Below are 26,445 nucleotides of genomic sequence, written 5' to 3'. Positions count from 1 at the left end.
TTGAGAGGAAATCTCCACAATTGGGACACAAATGACACTAAAAAGACTAATTGAGGCGCTGATCCTTACCCACTCTATCCAAAACAAAATTAAGTCTGGGCTGGAATTGGGCTTTAATTTTAGTCACTGTTTGTGCAGCAGCAGTCATCTGTCATGTTCATAAAAAGTACTCCACTCAAGTCTAATTATATTAGAGATGGAAATATCACTTGCAAGCTCCTACAGCTGCATGTCATGCCTGGGAAAGGAAATTGACCAAGGCCTATTTAAATGGACTGTTACATTTAAAATTACTTCGTTTTGTAAATAGTGCTTTGTGGAAGTAAATGCATATCAAAAATAAATTAAAATGGAGATCCTTTTGCTAGCTAAAATGTATGACTAACTTTAATTTCTATAGACTTGTTTTATTTGCAGAGTACAGGATAAGTCTTGTAGTTGCATTGCTGTACCTAATACAAGGGAATATTTGTGAAAGCCTTCTCTTTCCAGTTTAGTCAGGCTAAAGCAAATGTTAGAGCTAAGTATTCTATAATGCCACCACATGCAGGCATCACAAGCATGAAGAAAACCATTGCAGGGAACAGCCCTGCCTCTGTTAACAAACAGAGCTGCTAGTGTTTCTATGAATAGATACTTTTTCCATATTTTGAAGTAATGGTTGCCCTCTGATCTGATTGCAAGAACAGATGAAATAAGCATCTAGTTCTAAATAGCTGTCATTAGTAGTGGACTTTAAAGTGGACCTGTAGAAGGAAGGCAGTGTCCTTGTTATTTTAAGTTATAAGGGTTGGAACACAGTAGCGCTAAGTTCACACTAGCCAATGCTCTTAAAAGCAATCTGTGGTGTATTTTTTTCAGAGTGCAGCTAAGCAGCCATGACAGGTGGGCAGTAGGTGATCCCACTGCTCCCTCCATGCACATGGGCTTATGAATATAAGCAGCAGTTTTTTGTGACAGAATTTTTGGCAGAAAACGCCGCTAATGTTATATGCATGTGCGTTTTTGTATTTTTCACGTGTTTGTGTGACTGGCATTTTAGTATAAATATATTTTACTGGACAGAATATTTATTCTGGCCATTGGAATACATTTTTGTGCATACATGCACCTTTATGCTCATTTAGATGCGTTAACATGCATACGCACATTTTTTTTTTCCCTGCTCAAAAGCTCCTCTCAGAACACACTTTTTGGTGTATTTTGTTTTCTAGTGTTGTGCCACAAACGCTCGGCTTTGATTGGCTGATTTTGATGGGTGCTGCTACCTGTCATGTTAGCATGCCAGATTAAATTTGCTGTTGCTGCAATGCAAAGCAGAGCAGCCGTAGCATGTGAACATATCCCTCTGGCTGTATTATAGACTTTGGGGGGGGGAGTAAAAACACATCTCAACCACCTGTGTTTTTAGTACACCCTTCACCGGCCACCTGTGTGCAAGAGGCCTATATTTGAAGCATAGTATTTAAATCCATCTTTTATTCCAACTGGTTTGGTTTCATGGGAGGCAGAAGTAACAGACCACAGAAACCTAGGCATTAGTTTTCTTATTAAATTTTGCTTGTAGGTCTCACTGTCTCATACTAGTTTCTTGGTAACCAAATGTCAACCCTCCTAGATTGGATGTACTGACATCGTTTATTTGTCAAACCAAGTTCACAGCAATCAAGAAACAGGATGTTTTTTGGGATGTCTTTGAGAAATTTTGCAAAAGCAAAAAGACTTTTTCAGCACTGTGTTAGTGATAGTAAGAGTTTGAATGTGTCAGCTGATAGCCTGTTCTCTCATGATAACAATGCTGCTGGGGTTGTTTGCAGCTAACCTATCATTCATGCCTGTATGATAGGAGAGTCAAAAGATAGAAAGCAATTTTTGTGGCCAAGACCCATGCCTGTGTGCCTGGATTTTCCTTTAGCAATGAATCCAAATGTCTCCAGTAGATGTTGAACTTGTGAAGCCAATGTGCCTGTATAATGTGGACAGGTATGCATGCTCTAATATTCTTTTTTTTTTTTTTTTTTTTCTTCTTTATTAACCTTAAGGCAATAGCACAGAGATTGCATCACACATTCATATCTGTATGTATAACAAGGGGTACAGCAAGAAAAGCTTATAAGACTAATAACCTTGACAAAATCGTCCAGAACGCACATAGGGTCAACGTAGCAAAAACTAATATTCCTTTTTAAATACATGCGTTTTGTTTCTGGGTTGTGTTATAATTTTAGAAAAGACTTTTGTCCTCCTTGCTCTTTGACCTAATGTGGAGACTGTAGTTCTGCATCTACTGAAGTTTGTTTCCTCTGAAAACGAGCCTGGACTGCCGGCCATTTTGCTCTGACATTCTCTGGCCAGTGAAGATACTGTTCTTCTGCCATTGTTTTGATTTTAAAAATTTTAATTTTTTTTACAATAAGTTCCTTTTTTATCGGATAAAAGTTAACAGAATCCAGATAATTCCATTTGTCCAACTCTTCTCAAAATATGAAGCCACATCAGAACTACAAAGAGCAAACCATGCTAATAAGGTTATTGGAATTCTGTCTTCATTATTAAATAAAAGCCCGGTGAGTCATTCTTCTTGGCTTCCCTTCATCCGCATCATTTAACCACCAGACAGTTAGATTACGGCTATTTGCTACATTTGCAGTAACGTAATTGTGTTGGCATATAATAGGGTTGTTTCGGATTACAGCAGAGCCTCTGGGCACGTTGAACAGTGTCAGACCTATCCATGTTCCGACATTTAGTTTAGAAGGGTATAGTTGCTTCTGGTGTAATTTATATGGTAAGGAATCAGTCAGAAACAATATAACATTGTATTTAATATTGTTTTGTATTTTATGCTGTGAAAAAAACTTGTATGTTCTATTTAACCTGCATCCGGTATAATTTCTCCTATAGCAGGCCTGCATCTTGTTACTTATGGCTCTGTAATATGCATTGTGTTCCTTTGTATCCTGATGGTCTCTGTAGTGAATTAGTTGTTACATGGATTGTTCCCCCCCCCCCCCCTTTTTTTAAATTTGTTTCCTAGAGCTGTAATTTTGTAATTTGCTGGGCTTAAAACAGTGTCATTTTGATTTTTTTTTTTTTTTTGTAATTAATATATAAATATTGAAAAAAATGTTTTTACACACTTTTAGGGCATAGTGAATTCAGCTGTAAACTAGTCCTGTGGTTCTCGGCTTTTGATGTTGGGGACTGCTTGCTCATACTATAAGACTTTTGGGAACAAATAAACAAAAAAATGGTAACATTCTGAGCATTTAAAAAAAGTAAATGCAGAAAATTGTTGTTTATATGAATTGCTTTCAGGCCATAGTACATAGTACATGGGCTAGAAGATGTTCTCAGTATTAGTGATGGTTACATGAGATGCAAATTGTTGTTAGCTCTCTTGTACTAGAAGAACTGTTTAAAAAAACAGACTTTTTTTACTGAAAAATGGAACTCCAGCTAACTTGTGTTTTTTTGCATTTAAATACAGTAAAGAAAGGTTAAAGCTTGTCCATTTTTCTTGCTGTCCCTGTTGGGGAGATTTTCCTCACATCCTGTCCAGGGACTTGACAGTTGTCACTGAAAACAGATGTCCCCACTGGAAGACTTCTACAAACTCCTGTTCCAATGACATCTGTCAACAGTCTGCTTTCTCCTTACTGCCTGTCCAAGTGGCAGAAGTTTAAATCTCCCTAAGACAGTTGATAAAAATCTGACAGAGGTTGTAACTCTTCTATTTTACCCCATTTCTCACTTTAAACTAAGACTAGAATTACAGTTTTGCAAAGTTGGATAAAAAAAAAGTAATAGAGCTAAATATTTTTTTCTGGAGAAATGCGGCACCAAGTTTTCTGTAGTGTAGGCCACTTATCTTAATGTCTAGATGTTTATTTCTGTGAACCCTGCAGAAGGGCAGGATCCGTCGGTGATCCTCCAGTATAGCATTTGTTACAGGACTATGTTCTTTTACTTCTGGGAGTCTATAGTTATGTTTTTAATTTTTTTTTCTGGGAAATGTAAAGTATAATACCTTTTCTGTTAGTTTTTCTTTTTTCAAATATATCAATATCATTACTATAAATTTTGTTTACATTTTAGTTGAAGTAGGTTTGCACCAATACCAGTATCGGTGTGGATATGAATCGTTTGCACTAGTATCGGTACTTGTGCAAATGCTCCGATACCTGAAACTGATACCTTCAGACTCCGTTCTTTCAGCTGAAATGTGAATAAAAAAATAAGGCGGTAAAAACAAATCAGCAATTGCTGGTTGCTAAGGAGCTGGCTGCTGTGTCCTTAACCAATAACTCATTCAATTGTCAGTGAGGTTCCCCTGGTGACAGCTGATGTGTAAACAAGTGGCAATTTAAGCTGTAAAGAAAAAAAAAAAAAGCAGCCTGACAATGTTTATCATCAACATTACTCAGGCTAAAACCGAAACATTGTTTCATTTTATATCTTCCTGTTTATTCATCTACAGATCAAAGGGATGAATGATCAGCAGGTGAGGTCAGTTAAAAGTAACCTAAGGTATAAAAAGGGGGGGGGGGGGTTAAACAAGTGCTAAGAAATAAATGAGCAACTAGCATAAAGGTATAACCTCTGAACATTTGGTGTAAAATCTGTCAAAAAATGTAGCGCTATGATTCAAATGATAAAATGAGCAGTACTGTAACATAAATTCGTATGAATGTGCTGTGGAGCGCTTGAGTAATAGCAAGTGTAAAACGTCTTTGATAGTGACGTTTCAAGTGCAAAAAGTGACATATAATAAATTAACTACAAAATCACATAAAATGACAGTAAAACGTCCAATAATAAAAACATAGGTGAAATCCGTGACTCCTGTGACTGTGAATGAGTATATATTGCACTAACCAGATAGTGCAAGTACATGCGCCTTTGAGTTGTCAGACCACTCCTGGTCATCTGGATTTGGAAAGGCAAGGATCAGGAGATCATTTGCCAAACCAGCAGCAGGACAGGTGATCAGCGTGTCATTACTCTCCAGGTAACATTACTCATCCATCCAGCAGGGGGTCACAATCCAGGTATCATAGATACTAAGCCATCCAGCAGGGAGACCTTTCCCAATGACAGGTATGGGGCACCAAGAAGGGATCCACCTTGAAAGGGGGGGCTCGTAATAAAACGAGCCCAAGCAAAGATCTTGATAGTGCAGTAATTTTACAATTTATTAATGGATTCACAGAAAGTAATACACTCACATCAGCATATACAATACTAAAGATGGCCGCCGGCCTCCACGTGGCCCGAGCGGCGTGACATCACTGGCTAGGCTCCACGAGATTGCTTCCACGAGGTGGAAGATTGCTTCCACCTGACAAGTGAGCCCTGCTGCGGGCAAATGGCAAAAACAGGCAAAAAAAAAATTACCTGCCCGCCTCCCGGAACTACATGTCCCAGGCGTCGGGCGATGGGAATTGGACATCCCTGAAATACCTTTTAAATGCTTTGTACCACTATCATAATTTTATTGTCATTTTAAACAGGACAAATTAAAAACTAAAATGTTCACTTTTTATGTGCAGTAATACTATTTCATTTTAAATGAACACTGCTCAAAAAAAGTGCATTTTTAGTTTTGTTACAGGTAATTGTGAAAAAAAAAATTGTTGCAAGACAATGTTCACAAAAAGCCTTGTTTGTCCTTAACTTAATACATATATTGTTTTTTTTTGTCTTAAGTAATGACAAAGTTATCGCCCAATAAACAGGTCCATAGCAGAAATGTAAAAATTGCTCTGATTCATAAGGGGTGAACAGGTGTGAGAGCCAAAGTGGTTAAGAAACAGGACCGCCACGTCCTTTAATATCCGGTAACTCATTCAGCTCTCAGCGGGGTTCCCCTGCTGGCAGCTGAAGTGCAAACAAAACCGTTGCCGACAGGTATCAGTAATTGGTATCAGCGAGTACAAAAAAAAGCATCTGTACTTGTACACGCTGTAAAAAAAAAAAAATAGTATTGATGCATCCCTAGTATAAACCTTTTTAAAACTCAATACCTGGCAATGGGAAAATACATATATTTGATATGTCTTATGCAGGCCATATGTGGGTCGAATTCTGAACTAATTTTCTTTGGAAAATCTGAAATTTTGTGCGTTTTTGTAATCCGATGGTGCCACCATTGATTTCAAAATTCAACCAAGCCTTCAATTTCTCCTCATGTTGCTACAGAAAAGAATTTTCGTGGTCAAGAATGTTATTTTCTTTCCAGGTCACAGCTTTATATTTCTTGCACGATTCTCCCATCATTGATTCAAAATTCGTTCGTTTTTCAAAAAATTTCCAACATGCCCGATCACTGAAATTTGATGGTCACATGAAAATTGGATGTTTTTGTGACCCACTAATGGTGCAAAATTCAAACAAAAATTCTTAGATAAGATTTTTGAAAGAAAATTTTCGGAATTTGACCCATGTATGGCTGGCTTTACTTCCTAAAATGCCAGTAAATTCTATTCCATTTTGTGATCTAGTCCACATACTAGATAGCATAGCCAATTCAGTTACTTCCTCTTCCTCCACAGCAGTAAAAATTGCAGCTTGGTCCTCCACCCACCCTCTCATTTGGCAATAATGGAGTCCTCATTCTACTCACGCTCCTCTCTCATCTGTCAGTAAGTTTCCAGTGAGAGATTGGCAGTACTGTTTAATGCAGTAAAGACTGTTTGGTTTACACTTGTGACCCTTGGTCTTCCAGTCGAGACGTGCTTTGCATAGGGTTACAGGAATATAATCTGCAGATTCAGCTGGTTATACTGTGTCTATTATTAAAGTACTAAAATGCATTTATTAATGTTTAAAGAATACAAAGCTGGATGAAATTGCCATGAGGTCAGCTTTTAAAGAGGTTTTATAAAATTGGGGTAGGTGTGGCTTTTTTGGGGACACGACTGGGAAGTCAGGTTCATGAACTTGACATGATCAAAAAAAAAAAAAAAACACTCAAAATATTCAGTGAACAATAACCTACAGCATCAAAAGTGTCTAACTTCCACAAAACTAATACAGTGCAACAATGCTGTGCTAATACAAAATTTAATGATGTGTAAAATAAATCCTCAAATCTTAAGTGTGACTTTTTACCAACCCAAAAAAAAAAAAAGTTTCTGTAATATAATTAGGGCCCTTTCACATGAGCAAGAACGACCAGGTCCACCTGTCCATTTTTCAGGCGGACCTGATCGGACCAAGTTCATCCACATGTAGATCCATGCCACAAATCAGTGAACATAAATCTTCAATCAGAATTTCTGTGAATCCCACAGTGCGAGAGGAACTCCACCACCAAATTAGGCAAAAAGCTGGGTTCAGCTATTCATGTCTAACACTTGCTCCGATGAAGACTGCTTCTTAAGTCACACATAAAATCTATAAAGAAATAAGAGGGAAAAACTGATAGTGCTGTCTTAAAATTCACACAACGGTTTTATTGTCTCTGTATAAACCACACTCGCAGTGTTAATCTGAGACAGGCTTGTCAGTATACAGAGCGCTACTCACCGCTCCCTGCTGTTGCCGGCTGACTGCTCAGGTGCTGGGATGGATCAGGCTACGGCTGGGGGAACCTCTGTCCTCTTCTCCGAACTAATGCCTCAAGGGAAATCTACATGGACTCGTATGCATGGGTGGATAGATTTCATGTAAACATATTAGTTCTCTTCATACGGGCATTCTGGCCAGGTCCGCCTGTCAGTTTTTCAGGTGCGCCTAATTGGAAGGTCCATTCACCGCAGGCGTGTGTGTATATATATATATGTGTGTGTGTGTGTGTGTGTGTGTGTGTGTGTGTGTGTATGTATATATATGTGTGTGTATATATATATATATATATATATATATATATATATATATATATATATATATATAGAAGGGGCCCTGTTCTTTTCTGTTTAGGCAGAGAGAATCAGAGCTAGTTGGGTGTAAATGGACAGCCAAGTGTGCCCGTGGCTCTGTGCGTGTCCACTCGGCAGTAACTGAGCAGAAATGAATGTGTCATCAATCCGCCCTGTGCACACTCCAAGCATCAGGCCTGAAAGTGCAAAAGGTCAAACATTTCAGTACACTCATGAGGCTAAGCAGAAGGTTCTCTTCATTTCAGGAGGCATGAGTAGACCTACCTTGTACTTTACATCCATTAACCTATATTGATTAGAGTGATGACATTTGAGCCAGAACATGGCCTAAAAGGCAGACTAGTGCTTGATGCACTTTTGCTTGTATCCGCTATCCTTATGCTACAATATGCTGGCATCTATTCGTGTAAGTTGCACAAGGCAGGTGTGAGCTAATTGGTTGTTTAGGGTCTCCGCAAATTTGTCCCATTTTGAGTAATTTTTGTAAATTACCTATATTGCCCCAGAGCAGTATTCACAGTAAATTCACAAAACTGCAAGACTAAGCTGCTCATTTTGTGGCTCTAATGTGAAACCATCATCATGACTGAGACATACCATTCAGAAAACATGATGGTGCCTGTCAGAGCATACCAGCTGGGGGCAAAGACTGTCTTGTTGACTGTTCAAGGAAAAGCACTGAATGTGTCTCGTGATAATATTTCACTTTGCGCAGGTGTCTTGAAAAACCACGTCATTTTTTTTAAGCACACATAATAGCAGTATGGATGGAGGCTGAAAAAGAATATCCGACTGTATGCAAAGGTTAGAATACATTTTCTGTCTCCTGTTTTATGGAAATCTGTTACCATTTTTTCCCACTGGGGTCTTCTCTCTATAAATGAGTTGCTATGTATGTTAAAGGAAAGTGTGTGCAGTGGTTAGTCACAGGGTACTCTACAAGTCAAGGACAGAAGTGGCCTTGATGGTTAGACCCAGCCTCTGAAGACCCTTTGGGGTGAACCCCTCTGAAGTTTATAGAAGTTGTTTGTGTTTCCAGTTCATCTCACAGGTAGTGGCAAGGATACTGCATTTCTGGCAAGATCAACTGGTCCATTTTTCATACTTGGTAAACAAAAAATGTTTGACGATGTGGTAGCTACTTTAGTTTTTGTTTTTTATGCTAAAGGTAGGTAAGCTGCAATGTATTTTTTCAGTTTTGGATTTAGCTATTCTTTAACCACTTCTAACAGGTTATTTTTTAGTGCTGGCGATTCTTTTATGTAAAGTAATGCGAGTGGCTATGCAGCCCCTGGATTACTTTTGCAGGTGGCAGAAGGGGGTTCCACTCACCTCCCGCTGCCTTTACTGCGCTCTCCGTGTGTTCAGAGAGCCCTGTAAAGATGCAAGTTGCAGCATTGGCTACTCTGGGCACAGTCGGAGGAATTGATGTTGTTCCTCCTACTGTGTGATGTCAGAAACTGGAAGCAACGAGTATTCACTTATGGTTTCGGTTCCATGTTTACTGGCTGGTTACCGGCCAGTGAAGCAGCCGATCAGACCGACCTGTGTCTTATCTACCACATTGGAGGCCAGAGGAGAGATCTGGGATCTAATAGACCTCAAATCTCTCCAAAAAGAAGACCTGTTATGGCCCATGCTATCACAAGTAATGTTGTCCCTTCATCCCTTCTGATAGCAATAAAAGTGGTCCAAAAAAAAAATTTGCTCCTGCACACATATGTAAACCGTGATCACACCATGCATGTGTGGTATCACCGCGAATGTCAGGGTGAGAACAATAATTCTAGCACCAGTGCTCCTGTGTAACTCTAAACCGGTAACCTGTAAAAGTGTTTAAAAGCATTGTCTATGGATAATTTAAAGTACCATATTTTGTTGCCATTCCACAGGCTTATGCAATTTTAAAACATTTGGTATTCTATTGTGTTTGGGTTCAGTAAAATCCATTAAAGTGCATTTTATTCTCCATGGCCTTTTCTTGAAATAATATATAAAATGTTAGGGGGTTCCAAATAATTTTGTAGCAAAAAAATGTTAATTTTTACATGTAGGAGAGAAATATGAGATTTGGCCTGGTAGGCAGGTGGTTAGAGAACAAGTGCACTTCGAACATCCTGCCCAGCCCCCTGATCTATACTAGAAAACCTACCCCCCTCCAGCTGAATATTCTACATGAATATTGTACCCAAATACTGCAATCTTGGCAACCAGTCACAGTTTTATAATGGGTTCCATCTCACAACTGGCTCCAGTTTTTGCCCTTTTTAAATGAACTCTTGAGTGCATCATAGGCTGGAGGTATCTTAATGCTACTTATTGTCTCAACTGTGTGAATGTGTTGCCTGGAGCAAAGGGGGTATGGGGCAGGAGGAGGAAGAGAGTGCACTGGCAGGCCTCTTCAAACATTCTCATCTCAAAGGAAGTTATAGCGATTTGACAGGGATTTTAAATTTGTCAGTCTTTTTTTTTTTTTTTTCCCCTTTCCTCCCACATATCAGCTAAGACCTGTGGACCAGGGCATGTCTGCTGCTGCCAAATGATGTGTGCTGATATTTGTTAGCTAGAATAGGTGATCATCTGTCTATGGGCAGTTTAACCTTGGTCAACCCAGGTTGCCTATGGGGTGGTAGCTCAAATCCACATCATTTTCTGGGGGTGATTCATTTTTTTTAAGAACAGGTTGGCCTCCTTTTTTTTTAATCAGTTTAAGGGGAATGTGAATGTAAGTAATAATTAGAAACGGCACACATACAGCATGATTCTTGAAACTTGAAAATCTGCATTGTTTAATTTTTGCACACCCAACGCATATTTAAGCTGCTCTTCTTGTTGGTAGCCTACAATTTGTAGCAATTATGTCCAATCTGGTTAGAAGTTTCTCATGTTTCCAACCTGAAAATAGAGTAAACTGGCATTTTATGGATGATGTACTGTGATCAGCAGAGTAATTGAAGGAGTCTTCATTTCCGGAGAATGTACTTCTGGGCTTTTGGTCTCTTAACTGTAAAAATAAGTAATCCCTCTGACCTTCTTATTGCTGCATCATTGATTACTTTGGTCATCTAGATATGATGTATAAAAATGGCATTTTTGTAATTGATGATTTGTGTTACTAGATCTCACAGAAGTATGGGAACTATGTGATGAAAGATGTGTGAGGATATCAACTGCTCTTCAATGTGCAGAAAAATGATAGCTACATAGGTTTTTTTTTTTTTTTATTAAGTATAGATCGCATCTTTGCAAAATTTAAGCCCGAGTGAGAACTTACTGCCATGCTGAGTGAGGACAATGCCCTGTCCTTCCTTATAGTGTAAATCTGGTGAAATTTCCCACAAGTGCTGCACATGGCCATCTTTAAACATCAATGACTGTATGCAGCCGTACATGTGTATTCACAAGTACCTGCGTACACGCACATATGTGTACAGGAGTACAACTTTGCACACAGATATCTGCGTCCAGTGTTACATGCCTGTACTCCTACACATTTTTGCGCATGTACTTGTGCATAGATGTGTATAGCTACACACAGCAATTGATTTCTCTAGGCCCCCTGTCAGGGAAATGCACTTCATTTACACTGTTCCACCATGTGCTCTCACCATAAAAGAAATTATTAATGGGAAGTCATATTTTATTTTATATACAATATTGTTAGACAGATCTCTTCTAAAGCATGATGCAGTGAGCCTGGGTGCACATGTATGCAGTAGGATTTTCATGTCCGATTTCAGTGCGATTTTTCAAAGAGATTTGTCCAGTGGTTCTGGATTCAGATGTGGAGAGGAGGGGAGGTGTAGGAGGAGGGGAGAACAAGCTGAGGAAATATGCGATTTGGAAGCGTTCCCATTAAAGTTAATGAGCCTGGAAATCACACCGCATTGAACTAAAAACGCACAAGACCCTTTTCAAAATCACATAGCGGGTGAACTGCATGAATGAACAGCCACAGTAGAAAACAATGTTGTTTGACATATTTTTGCAATTCATTGCAATCTAAAATGCATCACGCATTGCAGATGTGTGAACCCGAGGCTGAAGTGATTGCATGGTAAAGACGTTTCGTGCTCCAAAAATAGTGGCTACAGTGTTGATTTCAAATTTGTCACAAATGTATGTTTATTGCCTCAGTTTTCTGCACGAACATACATTGGTAGCAATTTTGATTAACAGGCACATGAACACTTTTTTCTAGTTTTGTTTACTAAACATTGCAGACAAAAACTGAGTAGTGAAGGTGGGCTCAAAGATTACAATATTGCTATGTTCAGATCCATACAAATAACAAATCTGTATGCAGAAAATTGTATGCCTATGTGCATGAGCCGCTAGAGTCCAGTCTCAGTCAGTTTCTAACAGCTCAGAAACAACTACTGCTTGTTAGTAATGCCAACAAAGTTGGGACACTGTAAAATCTACATAAAATCAGAATGCAATGATTTGCAAATCTCATAAACTCGTATTTTACTCCCAGAAAATAGAATATATATCAATTGTTTAAACTGAGAAAATTTACCATTTTAAGAAGAAAATAAGGTAAGTGATGCCAACAACACATCTCAAAGTTGTGTAGCATCTTCTTTCCTTTTAAAGCGGAGCTCCACCCAAAAGGGGAAGTTCCACTTTAAGGACTGCTCCCCATTAAGGATTGGCACCTTTTGGGGGGCAGGGGGAAGCGGGTACCTGAATTTGATAGGAATCTGTTCCCACTTCCAGTCCGATCGCCTAGAAGTGTCCTCCCTCCCACCCTGTAGTCTTTTGGGACATGGGACAGGTCCCAGAAGACTACAGGACCATTCATGAAGTGCAGTTCTACTTGCGCATGCGCAGTGGGTACCCGGCTGTGAAGCCGCAAGCTATCACAGCCGGGTGCCCACACTGAAGATGCCAGCCTCGTGGAATCCAGGATGGCTGGTGAAACGGGCTGCGGGGGACACACTGTGGGACCGAGGGACAGGTAAGTGGCTGTTTTTTAAAAGTCAGCAGCTACAGTTTTTGTAGCTGCTGACTTTTATTTTTTGACCGGTGAGTGGAACTGCGCTTTAACAATGCTCTGTAAATGTCTGTGAATTGAGGAGACCAGTTCTTGCAGTTTTGAGAGAGGAATGTTCTTACCTGATCTAGGATTCTAGCTGCTCAACAGTCCTGGGTCTTCTTTGTCGTATTTTTAATTTCAAGATGCGCCAAATATTTTCAGTTGGTGAAAGGTCTGGATTTCAGGCAGGCCAGTTAAGTACACAAACTCTTCTACTGCAAAGCCTTGCTGTTGTCATAGATGCAGTATGCAGTTTAGCACTGTCCTGCTGAAATATGCAAGGCCTTCCCTGAAAAAGACATCTGGATGGAAGCATATGCTGCTCTAAACTTGGATATATCTTTCAGCATTGATGGTGCCTTTCCAGATGTGCAAACTGCCAATTTCATGCTTATTAATGCACCTCCCTACCATCAGAGATGCAGGCTTTTGATCTGAATTGTGATAAGCCAGAAGATTCCTCTCTTTAGTCCAGAGGACACGACGCCCATGGTTGCCAAAAAGAATGTCAAATTTCGATTAGTCTGATCACAGAACAGTTTTCCACTTTGCAACAGACCATTTTAAATGAGCTTTGGCCCAGAGAAGACTGCAGTGTTGCTGGATCATGGTCAAATATGGCTTCTTCTTTGCATAATACAGGTTTATTTTTCTTTTTTGGATGGCACAGCAAACTGTTTTAGACAATAATTTCTGAAAGTATTCCTGACCCCATGCAGTGATGTCCATCACAGAATCATGCCTGTTTTTAATGCAGTGCTGTCTGAAGGCCGGAAGATGATGGACATCAATATTGCCTTTCAGCCTTATCCCTTGCACACAGATTTCTGAAGATTCTCTGAACCTTTTGATGATGTGTACTGTAGATTATGAAACATTTCAAGTCTGTACAATTTTACCTTGACGAATATTATTCTCAAAATGTTTGACCATTTTTAAATGCAGCTTTTCACATATTGGTGAACGTCTGTACATCTTTACTGAGACACTGACTAAGATGCCTTTTTATACCCAGTGCTGTTACTGGCTTTTTGCCAATTAACCACTTGCCCTGCAGAGGATTTACCCCCCTTCCTGACCAGGCTATTCTTTACGATACGGCACTGCATTATTTTAACTGACAATTGCGCGGTCATGCAACGCTGCACCCAAATTAAATTTGTTGTTTTTTTTTATCGCCTCTGCGTTTATTTTTTATGTTTATAAACAAAAAAAAGACCAACAATTTTGAAAAAAAAAATTTTTTTGAGTTTTTGCTATAGAATATATCAAGAAAAAATTTTTTACAAATCAGATTTCGCCATAAATTTAGGCCAAAATGTATTCTGCTACATGTCTTTGCTTAAAAAAAATAAAAAATCCTAATACATGTAAATTAATTGGTTTACGTGAAAGCTATAGCATCTACAAAATGGCGGTATATATATATTTTTTTATACTAGTAATGGTGGCAATCAGCAACTTTTAGCGGGACTGACACTGTGGTGGGGAACTTACTGCCGCTGACATCCCAATGACACTAATACAGTGATCAGTGCTAATAAAAAGCACTGACACTGTACGAATGACACTGGGCGATCAAAGGGTTAACTGTTTGCTGTGTTGTGTTTTACATTATGTGCTGTGTGTGTTTTACTAGGGAGATGAGCTGCTTTGTATTGCTTTGCTGTGCTGTGCTGTGCAGAGCAATACAAAGCAGCTTGTTTGTGCTGACAGGGGAGAGATCTGTGTTTTTCACTGTTCCTCGGCAATCGCCAGGTGCCGGCGGGGAATCTCCGGCTGGAACCCGGTGATCGACAGCTGTAGCTGCCGATGGCAGCGCGGGTAGGGTGGCAGGCGCCCCCTACCCGGAAATGCAAAATCTTGTGTGTGTATATATACTTGATTTTGTGCAGCCCTGCCGCCCTGTAGCAGGGGAAGCAGTTCACCTAATTAGTTGTAAAATGTTCTTCCAGCTCTTCCTTGCTTTGCCAACTTTTTTGCCCTCTCCCAACTTTTATGAGATGTGTTTCTATTTTCTTTTGTGAATAAAATTTGGGTTTATGAGATTTGAAAATCACTGCATTGTGATTTAATGTAAATTTTACACAGTGTCCCAACTTTTTTGGAATTGGGGTTGTATATTTTTTTTCCTCTGAGCTTCCTCCTCGTGCTGTCTTCTGGCTCTGCTCACCAACAGCAGATATGTGGGTGGAGGCCCACCAGAGTCAGCATTATAAGCTTTCTCATGTTTAGAATTACAATAGGAGCAAATTAACGTAGTTTTCAAGAAAAAACATCATATAATGTAAGTGTGGCAATTGTCACAATTGCCTGTTTTTTTTTTGCAAATTTCAATGAATGCCTATTTGCTGCCTAAATATTGTAACAGCTGATTGATTGTAACTTGCATATTATATATAGTACCCTGTAGGCCTGTTACATCAAGAGCGTGATGTTATGAGCCTCAGATTTCGCCATGGTGCACCACTATTAAAACCTTAGTGTTACTAAATCCAGGACCATGCAGTCAATATATCTTGTCTCCCACAGTACACAGAACATGGATGTGCAATTATTTTAGTAAATATAAACTGCTAAATATCTTTTCTCATCAGCAGTTACTATAGTCCTGTAACTTCTATCGGTGTCCAGCTGAGCACATTTTAAAGCTTGTAGGAGTTTACATTTTGCTCTAGGAGGATGCAGGACCCCTGACCTGTGTCTGAACAGTACTGATTGGCCCTTTCCTGATCATATGCACTCTCCCAAGAAAAACAAAACCTCCGTAGCAATATATACCAAACTGAGCATGTGCAGAGTGACTCCACAGGTATGTCTTATCAGGCGATAAGAGGGGGACACTGGAAGAAGGAGAGGATCAGAGAAGTCAGGATCAAACAGCTTTTTTACACAATGCAGAGGTTTACCCTCTTAGTTTCCACAGTGAGTATATAACAAGCATGCTTTACTGCATATACAGGCTGATTTTACTGTTGTGGGTTTAGAAACACTTTAGGTTTTGGCCTATTTATCATGCAGTTATTATCACCTTGCTCAGTAGGTGCATCGCTGTTAACACCCCTGATTTTTCAGCACACAGATATTTTCCCATTTCTTTGCTGCAGCACACTATATGTGCTGCTAGTAAACCTTCACTTTTTTTTTTTTAAACAACACGATTTTATATATTTACATTTATAAAAATCTTTACTGTTTCTTATTTTGTTCAGTCTGTTATTAGTGTTTATTTAAAGTGTTATTAAACCCACAACCGTAAAATCAGTCTGTATATGCAGTAAAGCATGCTTGGTATACTCTGTGTGCAACCTAAGGGGTTGATCCTCTGCATTGTGTAAAAATGCTGTTTGATCCTGACTTCTCTGATCCTCCCCTTCTAGTGCTCCCCTCTTATCTCCTGATGAGACATATCCTGTGGAGACACTGCACATGCTCAATTTAGTGTGTATTGCTAGAGAGATTTTCTTTTTCTTGGGAGAGTGCATGTGATCAGAACAGGGCCAATCAGCACTGTCCAGACAGAGGTCAGAGGTCTTAAAGAAATTTCCTCCTACAAGCTTTAACCAGTGCTCTGCTGAAAACTGATAGAAGTCACAAGACTGCTCTAACTGCTGATGAGAAAAGGTATTTAGCAGTTTATTTTTACTAAAATAATTGCATTTCCATGTTCTGTGTACTGTGGGAGACCAGATATAGTGAATGAAGGGTCCTGGGTTTAGTAACACTTTAAGTTCATAAATGCTGCTGAAAATAATTGTGACCTATTGCTGGTGTGTGTGTGTATGTTTTTTAAAAAACAAGAATCCATTTTACATGTCAATGACACTAGGTACACTGCTGAAGTGGGGAAGGGTAAATAAAAAGTCATCCAGCGTAACTTAGGGTTTGGTTGCCGCCATCCCTATTTCCATAATAGAGAGAATTATATCTTACATTTTGTGGGATTTTTAGGGCAACCTTAGAATGTATACAAAGCAATCAATTATTTAAAAATTTACATTTTATTTGACACATTAATACATAACGAATAAACAACACATATTTCACCAATAAAATACAGCCATTTTTGACAACTTGTTTACTTCACAACATTGTAGTTATTGCAATAAGTGACTAATGGTATCCCTTAAAGCTGATTTCCTTCTTGCAACCTCAATTTTGTACTACAAGTGCATTGTAGTTGTAGTGCATTGAGGTTGCAAGATGGAAATAATCTTTAAGGGATACCATTAGTCACTTATTGCAATAACTACAATGCTGTGAAGCAAACAAGTTGTCAAAAATTGCTGTATTTTATTGGTGAAATGTGTTTATTTGATATATATCAATGTGTCAAATGAAATGTAAATTTTTTTAATTCATTGATTGTTTTGTATACATTCTAAGGCTGGCCATAGACTGGCCGTTTATCGGCCGAATTGTCAGCTGATAACGCAAAATCAGTCGCGGCTGATGCTGCCACCAATGTCTATGAAAAACGGCTGTTTTTCGTGGATTTTCCAGCATGACTGATAAAAAGCAATGAGAAGATCCACGAAAAACAGCCGACGGCATTGCCCCACTAATGGCGTGAATATCGGCCGATTTTTCGTGCGGACGAAAATTCGGCTGATAAACGACCCATCTATGGCCTACATTAAGTTGCCTGGAGTGGGGAAGGGTTACCCCTGACAGCTTTTTTTGGCCATGAGTTTGAGAGAACTTGCTGTCTGTAGGCACAAGAGGAAGTGAGGAAATTCCTCCAAAGTGAGGAAAAAACGGTCTTAGATGTTCTGTTTTTGTTCTTAAAGAATTCAGGAGCATTACATTTTTGGTTTTCATTTTGTTTTTTGTTTTTTTTTCTCCTCCCTTTTTAAAAGCTTTTTGTTACCTTGATCTTTCTATTTTTCTTCCAGAATTCGACCGCAACTTGCCAAAGAGAAAATTGAAGGTTGTCATATTTGCACATCAGTAACGCCTGGAGAGCCCCAAGTTTTCCTAGGAAAGGATAAGGCATTCACCTTTGACTATGTCTTCGATATTGATTCCAGACAGGATGACATTTATTATCACTGTACAGAGAAACTCATTGAAGGATGTTTTGAGGGCTACAATGCAACTGTATTTGCCTATGGACAGGTAAGATTATGGAAAAAAATCATGCCGTGTTCTGCAGTCTCTTAAAGCGGCAACAACTTTTGATGATTTTTGGCACTGGCATATAAATGCTGGTCTTTTATTGGGTTTTCTGCTTTAATTGAAAAATTGTCTCCCTTCCGGAAGCGCTGTAGAAATAGAGTGCGCTGTCCATTTTTTTTTTTAGAGGTTGCTGCTGGTGTGTTCATGTTTAGTCTGGCAAAAAAACTTATATGCTCTATCATATGAGGGAGAATGGTAAGAATCAACTTCTTAAATAAGTAAAATGATCCTGTAAATACATGATTATAAATTGATATGTTATATTTAACATTATTATGTTTTATATTTATCTTTTATTGGAGGACACGTGAGCCATAGAGTTGCCTATACTGCCCCCTACAAGAGGAATTTGGACACTGATAAAAAAAAAAAAAAACAGCGAATAGCCTGCTATAAATCCTCTCCCTCTCCTAGCATGCCTCAATTTTTTGTTAGTGCCCTAGGAGGATAGATGTCTTTTTTTCTGAGTAAGGTTTACTAGACATTTTTTCCTTTTCTGGAGATTAATTGTTCTTTAATCAAGTCTTCTCTAAGTACTCCTTGAGGTGGAATTTTTTTAATGCAGGTATCTGGATTGGTGTATCCTCAGAAACAGCTTTTCAGGCAGTACCTGGACCCTGCTAAACTGGAAAACTGCCAAACCTTTATATACTTATTAGCCACAGAGCATTTTCCAAGTCCAGAGTCCTGACAAAGCCCTCTGGTATTACCCCTATCTTTGAAGACTCATTTCTGAGTAGGCTGTGAGAGTTGGGTATCAGGAACTTAATTTGTTAGAACCATTAGGCATCATTATTACCCCAATTTGTCTCTAGTTTCAGCATTGTGTGCAGGGTTGTACAGGTGAACTCTGTGCTGTGTTCCTGCCAGTGCTCCTAATTGTAAGCAACACACTGTTTCACCTGGGTTATTCCTTGCTACTGCCTACAGTTACCTGATCACCTCTGGTGCTTTTGAATTTCTCTTGCTTTAAGCAGCTAGTGCGTTCCCAAAGTGTTTACCTTGTATTCTGAGCTACATCGTCCTGGCCAAGAAGTCTAACACGTCGGATCCCAGACACTCAGAGTAGTCCTGCTATATCTGGTACTTTCAGCTCATGATCCATTTACAATTCTGGGACAGCTTACAATCCTCCATCTGAAGGTCTTGACACTAATACCCTGGTGAGCTTTCCCCTGCTGGAGTCCTTACATTCTTCTGAGTTTTCTTCAGCTCAATTGGGTGTGCCGCCCCCCCCCCCCCCACCAGCTTTGTTACAGATGGATTTCATTGCATTTATGCAGGATTTCATGGGCCAAATTGCATATATGACTGCTGAATTTGTCTGCAAAAACTATAAGTGTACTTCAACATCTTGTTCTCATCTGACGTGTTTGCAGCTTTAACGGTCTCTGAGTGTTTTGCTGTGGAAGATTTATCTGATGAAGAGTTTCAGAACTCCTTTCCAATTGATGTTCTCTTTGAGGAGTCACAGGCAACTGCCATAATCCCCAGGCTTAGCAAGACAATTGTGGCTCTTAGTGATGTGGTGCATACCAGCTTAAAAATGGAAGAGCAGCCTATAGCTTCTACTAGTGCTGTTACTAGACTGGGATAGTTTTAAACCCCATTCACATCTGGCCTTTTTGATCTTGGGCAGAATTGCTGCAATTCTGACCGCGATCCCAAATTGCACTGCAATAATGAGAAAACGTTTCCTGGTGCATTTGTTACTTCCAGTAGTATGGAATCTAGCAAACAAAGTTTCATACCTCCCAAACACTTTGCAGCTCAATACCCATTTGATGAGTCCTTTATTAAGAAGCGGGACATTCCCACTGTTGGTCTGGCATTGTTCCAACTTAAGCACTGGCAGATACTCTACAAGTCAGTACTTCATTAAGAATCCCATAGATAAACCTCTGGAAATCCTTTCCAAAAGTCTAGTTTGTAGCCCTTGCCAAAGGGGACTTATCTACCGGTTTGGAGGATTCAGAGGTCTAGGATTTGTGGACCCATCTTCAGTTTTGAGGGATTCAGAAGCCATAGCTTGGGTAATGGAGATGCCAGTGGTTTCAACTGCAAACATACAGATGAGTCACCTTGCAGCCACTGTTTCCATTAAGAAGATCAATTCTCTTTGTCAGTCCTAAAGTGGGGAACCAGATTCTCTCTCCACCATTTGTTGGTGATTCAGACAGACCATTGTTTAAGTCTGTGGTCTTAGGGATCAGGTTCCACCCTTTCCTGACAAAGGATAGTCTGGGTGAAGTCTGTAGGTGCTTCATGGGCTTTTTGGCATCGGCAACTTTTTCTGGGTTTGCAAGGTGCTTCTTAGTCTTCCATTCACATATTCTCTGTGTTTTTTGCAAGAGGATGTTCAGGCCTCATTCTCTATTTTTGCCAGGTGGATGTTCAGACCACTCTTCTGTGCTTTTATAGTCTTGCTGTCTGCATTGCTTTTGCTAAAAATCTGGGGCATGCTAGTAGGGATGCACCGAATATCAGGTGGCCGAAACATTGCGGCCGAAAACACCCCTTTCGGCTGAAATGGAAAAAAAGCACTGATACAGGTGCCAAAAAAACCCGCCCTTTGCTCCCGCCCGGTAATTCAGTCTTACCTGATAATCCATCGATCCCGGCGCTGGGCATAGAGATAAGTGAAGGAAAGATGGCCGCTACACATCTCTATGGAGGACTGGACCGATGTCACTTCTGGTTCCGGCCATTTTTTTAAAAGTGCTCGATCTGTGCTTTTTTTTTTTTTTTTTTTTTTTTTTTTTTAACTAATGCTTTACATTGCAGAGGAGAGATGTGGGGTCTTATTGACCCCATATCTCTCCATAAAAAGGACCTGTCACTAATTATTTCTATCACAAGGGATGCATGCATTTCTTGTGATAAGAATAAAAGTGATTACAATTTTTTTAAAAGGAACGGTGCAAAAAAACCATTAAATACATTTTTTTAAAAATGTTTAAAGTACCCCCATGCTTGCACATAGTGGTGAATGCATACGTAGGCCATGCCTACATATGTAAATGGTGTTCAAACCACACATGTGAGGTATCGCCACAAACGTCGGAGCAAGAACTATAATTCTATAAACTAGAGCTCTGTAACTTTACACTGCTAACCTGTAGAAATTTTTAAAGCATCACCCATGGAGATTAAGTACCGCATTTCATGCCATTCCACGAGCTTGCACAATTTTAAAGCGTGACATGTTGGGTATCTATTTACTCTCCATAACATCCTCTTACATATTTTACAAAACAATTTGGGTATATATATTTTTTTTTAATCAATGTGTATTTTTTTCCAAAAAATATATATTCATTTTTAAAAACTGCGCATTTCGGTTTTTGGCCAAGTGCATTTTGGAGTTTCAGTTTCGGGCACCAGAATTTTCATTTCGGTGCACCACTACATGCTAGGTATGGGAGAGATTATACCAGGCTGGCCACTGTTTGTTTTTATTTTCTTTTTCTTTTTTTTTTGCCAATGTTCAAATCCTCCTTTGGGCGACCGTAAAACCCAAATGTCTGTGAATTCTGTATCCCTCAATGAACTCCGAGAAACATTTGTATGGGGAGTACAAAAATCCCATCTTTCAAACTGCTTATGGTAGTTTTTATTTCCTAAATATATAGGTAAATAGGAGTTGTGATATGAGATATGGCCAACATTAGTTTTGTTTGTTGGATAAGCTGTATTTCATGATACAGTCACACAGATGTACAAATAGTCTCTTTTCAAACTCTGCTTTATCCAATAAATCATCTTCATATTTTTTCATTTTACAATCTTGCTCTAAGTATGTACTGCTCGCTTAATAAATATGTTATACAATTTGCAGAGCTCTTTTAGAAGGCAAGTTTAAACCAAAGGTAGATTTATTTAGATTAATTTAGTCTTCGGGGTATTTTGTTACTGCAAATACATTCCTGATTAAATCTATCTTCCAAATTCTTTCTTGCTTCCAAATCAGATAGTGTTTTTTTTTGTTCATACAGATAAATGGTTAACCTATTTGTGGTCCTGCAATCCATTTAAAATTATGATGTGATTTGGGGGTGTGTAGCAATCTTACCAAACACGAGTCTCATTGGAGTTATTATTATTGTTATTATTATACAGTATTTATAAAGTGCCAATAGTTCGCTCAGCGCTGTACATTACAAAGGGGGACAGAACATGTGACAGAACAATAACAATACAATGCAAAATATGACGGGATCGAGGGCCCTGCTCTTTCGAGCTTATAATCTAGGAGGGAGGGGATAGTGGTACAGGAGGAAATAGCTGTGGGGGATGGAGTGGTAGGAAGAGTGGAGGAGGTCGACAAGTTAGCAGGGGGTGGGGTAGGCTTCCCTGAAGAGGTGGGTTTTCAGGGTGCGCCTAAAGGAGAGGAGAGTAGGTGATAATCTGATGGGTTGGGGCAGGGAGTTCCAGAGGATGGATGACACCCTAGAGAAGTCCTGGAGGCGGGCATGGGAGGAGGAGACCAGGGAACTAGAGAGAAGGAGGTCTTGTGAGGAGCGGAGTGTGCGTGCTGGGCGGTACTTGGATATTAGGTCAATGGTGTAGTTCGGGGCAGTATGGTGCACAGCCTTGTACGTCAGTGTTAGGATTTTGAATTTGATCCGTTGCGCAATCGGAAGCCAGTGGAGGGATTGGCAGAGGGGGGTGGCGGAAACGGAGCGGTTGGAAAGGTGAATGAGTCTGGCAGCCGTATTCAGGATCGACTGAAGCGAGGCAGGCCAGTGAGGAGGGAGTTGCAGTAGTCGAGTCGTGATATGATGAGGGAGTGGATGAGCTGTTTAGTGGTTTCTGGGGTTAGGAACGTGCGTATTTTGGCGATGTTGCGGAGGTGGAGTCTGCACGAGTTTGTTAAAGATTGGACTTGGGGCTGGAAGGATAGGTTGGAGTCCATAATGACACCAAGTACTCTGGCCTGCAGGGCGGGTTTGATGGTGGCCTTGTTGGGTGTGACAGAGAAGTCAATGGGGGGTGGTGTGCGGGCTGGGGGGAAGACAAGAAACTCGGTTTTGGAGAGGTTCAGTTTAAGGAAGTGGAGTGACATCCAGTCTGCTATGTCGCTCAGTAGGTGTGTGATTCGGGTGGAGACCGAGGGGGTGAGGTGGGGGGTTGAGAGATAGATTTGTGTGTCGTCGGCATATAGGTGGTAGTTGAAGCTGTGAGAGTGTATGAGTTGGCCAAGGGAGGAGGTGTAGATGGAGAAGAGAAGGGGCCCGAGGACAGAGCCTTGAGGGACCCAAACAGAGAGGGGGAGTGAGGGGGAGGTGGTAGCATTATAGGTAACGCTGAAAGAGCGTTGTGACAGGTAGGATGAGAGCCAGGAGAGAGCAGAGTCTCTGAGGCCGAGGGAGTGTAGTTTTTTGAGGAGGAGGGGGTGGTCGACTGTGTCGAAGGCCGCAGAGAGGTCAAGGAGTAGCAGCACTGAATAGTGGCCATTAGCTTTGGCGGTTAGCATGTCGTTGGAGAGTTTGAGTAAGGAAGTTTCGGTGGAGTGTAGGGGACGGAAGCCGGACTGTAGGGGATCGAGGAGGTTGTTGTCGTTGAGGTGAGAGCTTAGGCGGGTGTAGACTAGGTGCTCAAGGAGTTTAGATGTAAATGGGAGCAGGGAGATGGGTCTGAGGTTGTTCGGGTCATTGGGGTCCAGGGAGGGCTTTTTAAGTATGGGGGTGATGTGTGCATGTTTCAGAGGGGAGGGGAAAGTGCCGGAGGAGAGGGAGAGATTGAAGATGTGGGTAAGGGAGCGTAGGATGGAGGGGGAGGGAGGTCGTAGGAGTTGTGAGGGGATAGGGTCGAGGGGGCAGGTGGTGAGGCAGGCATCAGAGAGGATCTTGGAGACTTCCTCAATGGTAGTAAGGTCAAAGGTGCGGAGTGTTGGGGGAGCTTCGGTATGAGGAATGTAGGGTGGGGTGGAAGTGGAGGTCAGAGCAGTGGTGGAGCCGTGGGAGAGGGGTGATGAGGGGGTAGTTGAGTGAGGGGGACCGGGGTTGGAGGGAGTTTGAGCAGCGACAAAGTCCCTCAGGGTTATGTCGAGGGAGAGGGGGGATGAGGGGGTAGCTGTGTGAGAGGGGACTGGTTGAGAGGGCGTGTGAGTTGCGGTGATGTCCTTGCGAATTGTGTCAATCTTGTTTTTGAAGTGATTGGCAATCTCAAGGGCAGTGAGTGAGGTGCTGGGTGGAGGTGGGGGTGGCAAGAGTAGAAAGTTGAAGGTGGAGAAGAGTCGGCGAGGATTGGAGGAGAGGGCCTTGATGAGGGTCAGGAAGTAGGCTTGTTTGACTGCGTGGAGGGAGGAGGTGTAGGTGTGGAAGGCAGATTTGTAGCGGGTGAAGGCTTGTTGGGATTTGGTTTTGCGCCATAGTCGCTCCAGGGCACGACTGTGTAGTTTGAGGGTTTTGGTGTGATCAGTCTGCCAGGGCTGGAGCGGTCGGGGTCTGATGTTGCGTGTGGTTAAAGGCGCTAGTGAGTCAAGGGCTGTTGACAGCGCGTTGTTGTAGGCACTCATAGCCAAGTCGGGGCAGGACAGGGGGAGGATGCTGTCATGGAGTTGATCAGCTGCAGAGTGGAGGGGGGCAGGGTTAAGGTTGCGGAGGTTACGGCTGGTAGTAGTGTGACATTTGGAGGGGTAGGCGTTGGAGGACGAGGAGAAAGAGAAGGTAATCAGGTTATGGTCAGAGAGAGGGAAGGGGGTGTTAGTGAGGTTGTGGGGAGCGCAGCGGTTGGAGAAGACAAGATCAAGGATATTACCGTCTGAGTGGGTGGTGGATTGTATGCACTGTGCAAGTGCAAAGGAGGAGGTTAAGTGGAGGAGATGGGATGTGTCCGGGTTGTCGATGTTGACAGGGATGTTGAAATCCCCAAGGATGATAGTGGGTAGCTCAGAGGAGAGGAAGAAGGGTAGCCAGGAGGAAAAGTCATCCCGGAAGCTGGATATGGATCCAGAAGGCCGGTATATCACAGCAATCTTCAGGGGGGTTGGGGAGAATAGTCGGATAATAGTTATGAAAGTTTGTTGCTTTCCATATTCCTCAATGTAGTGTATTATATGTATGTATGTGTTTTTAATGTTTTGTGTTTCCTCCAAATCAGACAGGAGCTGGAAAAACCTATACAATGGGCACAGGGTTTGACGTGAACATAACAGAAGAAGAACAAGGCATTATTCCTCGAGCTGTCAAACATCTCTTTAGAAGAATAGAAGACAAACAACAAGCTGCCCTGGAGCAAGGTCTTCCTCCACCTGATTTTAAAGTTAATGCTCAGTTCTTGGAGGTTTGTTTGATTTCTTTTATATAAGTACAATGCCACTTAACCACAGGCCCACAACACTAGATTAGACTAGTGAAGTAGCAGGCCTGGGTTGTTGTGGTTTTGTGTTTTTGCGAATGACCAAGCTGTTCTCCTGCATGGTCATTCACAACAGCACAAGCTGACAACCGTTACAACTGTACCCTCTCCTCTGATCCAAAATGGCAGGCTGTAGGTATGTGTTTTGATCTGTAATCCGTAAATTTTCTCTGTAGTTACAAAAAAGTAAAAAAAAAACACAAAAAACAAATAGCAGAGGAGGCACGCACAGGGCTTTATTGTTCGATGGCATAGCTGCAGATTTTCCCTTTTCATCAGGTAGCTTTCAGAGGAGGAAGGAGCAGGGGTTGTGCTGGCTCTTTATACACTCATAACATCTATAATTTGGGCTTCATCCTTGCCTGCACAGACAGAAATGCAATCATATTTGAAAACCCTAAACAGACTTGAATGGGACCAATTGCAATGTGTACTTTCAGGGGTTAACACGTAGTTTTGCTCTTGGAGAGAGAGTTCTTTAATTATATCTCCTCTTTTCAAGGTGGTTGTAATTGTGGAATAAAATGTTATTTTCAGAAACCATGTACAAAACGCTTTCTTTTGAAATGAGCATTGTCTATATGGTGATGCGTAAGTCTTAAGATACCTTTTTATTGTTGTGGGACCTGCTCTTGGTACCATAACATTGAATACAAATTGTGCTAATATTTGCACCTTCCATATGGGTACAAGCAATCACTGGGCAGCTTGCTTGATAGCGGAATTATGGGTTTATGCCTTTGAACCAAAATTGTACATATATTCCATTTGTGGGAACATGTTAACTGATTTATCACACACACTGTTTTATTTAGCTTTACAATGAAGAAGTACTTGATTTGTTTGATACAACACGGGACATTGAGTCCAGGAATAAAAAATCTAACATCAAAATCCATGAAGATTCAAATGGTGGCATTTATACAGTTGGAGTCACAACACGTATTGTGGCATCAGAGGCAGAGGTATGTTTTTGTTTTT

At 40.8% G+C, this 26,445-nt stretch overlaps 1 protein-coding gene across 8 annotated transcripts in view; it reads left to right on the top strand.

Moving 5' to 3' along the window:
* Nucleotides 1-26,445, top strand: part of KIF21A (kinesin family member 21A) — a 208,859-nt gene that overhangs the window by 63,273 nt on the left and 119,141 nt on the right. For all 8 annotated transcript variants that reach the window (XM_089684956.1, XM_089684992.1, XM_089684972.1 and 5 more), the window contains exons 2-4: nucleotides 17,820-18,042; nucleotides 25,207-25,389; nucleotides 26,280-26,429. In XM_089684956.1, the coding sequence (XP_089541082.1) occupies nucleotides 17,820-18,042; nucleotides 25,207-25,389; nucleotides 26,280-26,429 (556 nt within the window). The remainder of the gene's footprint in view (nucleotides 1-17,819; nucleotides 18,043-25,206; nucleotides 25,390-26,279; nucleotides 26,430-26,445) is intronic.

The sequence above is a fragment of the Staurois parvus genome, unplaced genomic scaffold (genome assembly GCF_062004578.1).
Source record: "Staurois parvus isolate SC_StPar_1 unplaced genomic scaffold, SC_StPar_1.0 ptg000019l, whole genome shotgun sequence".
Taxonomy (NCBI): domain Eukaryota; kingdom Metazoa; phylum Chordata; class Amphibia; order Anura; family Ranidae; genus Staurois; species Staurois parvus.
This window is presented reverse-complemented; position numbering and strand designations above follow the sequence as displayed.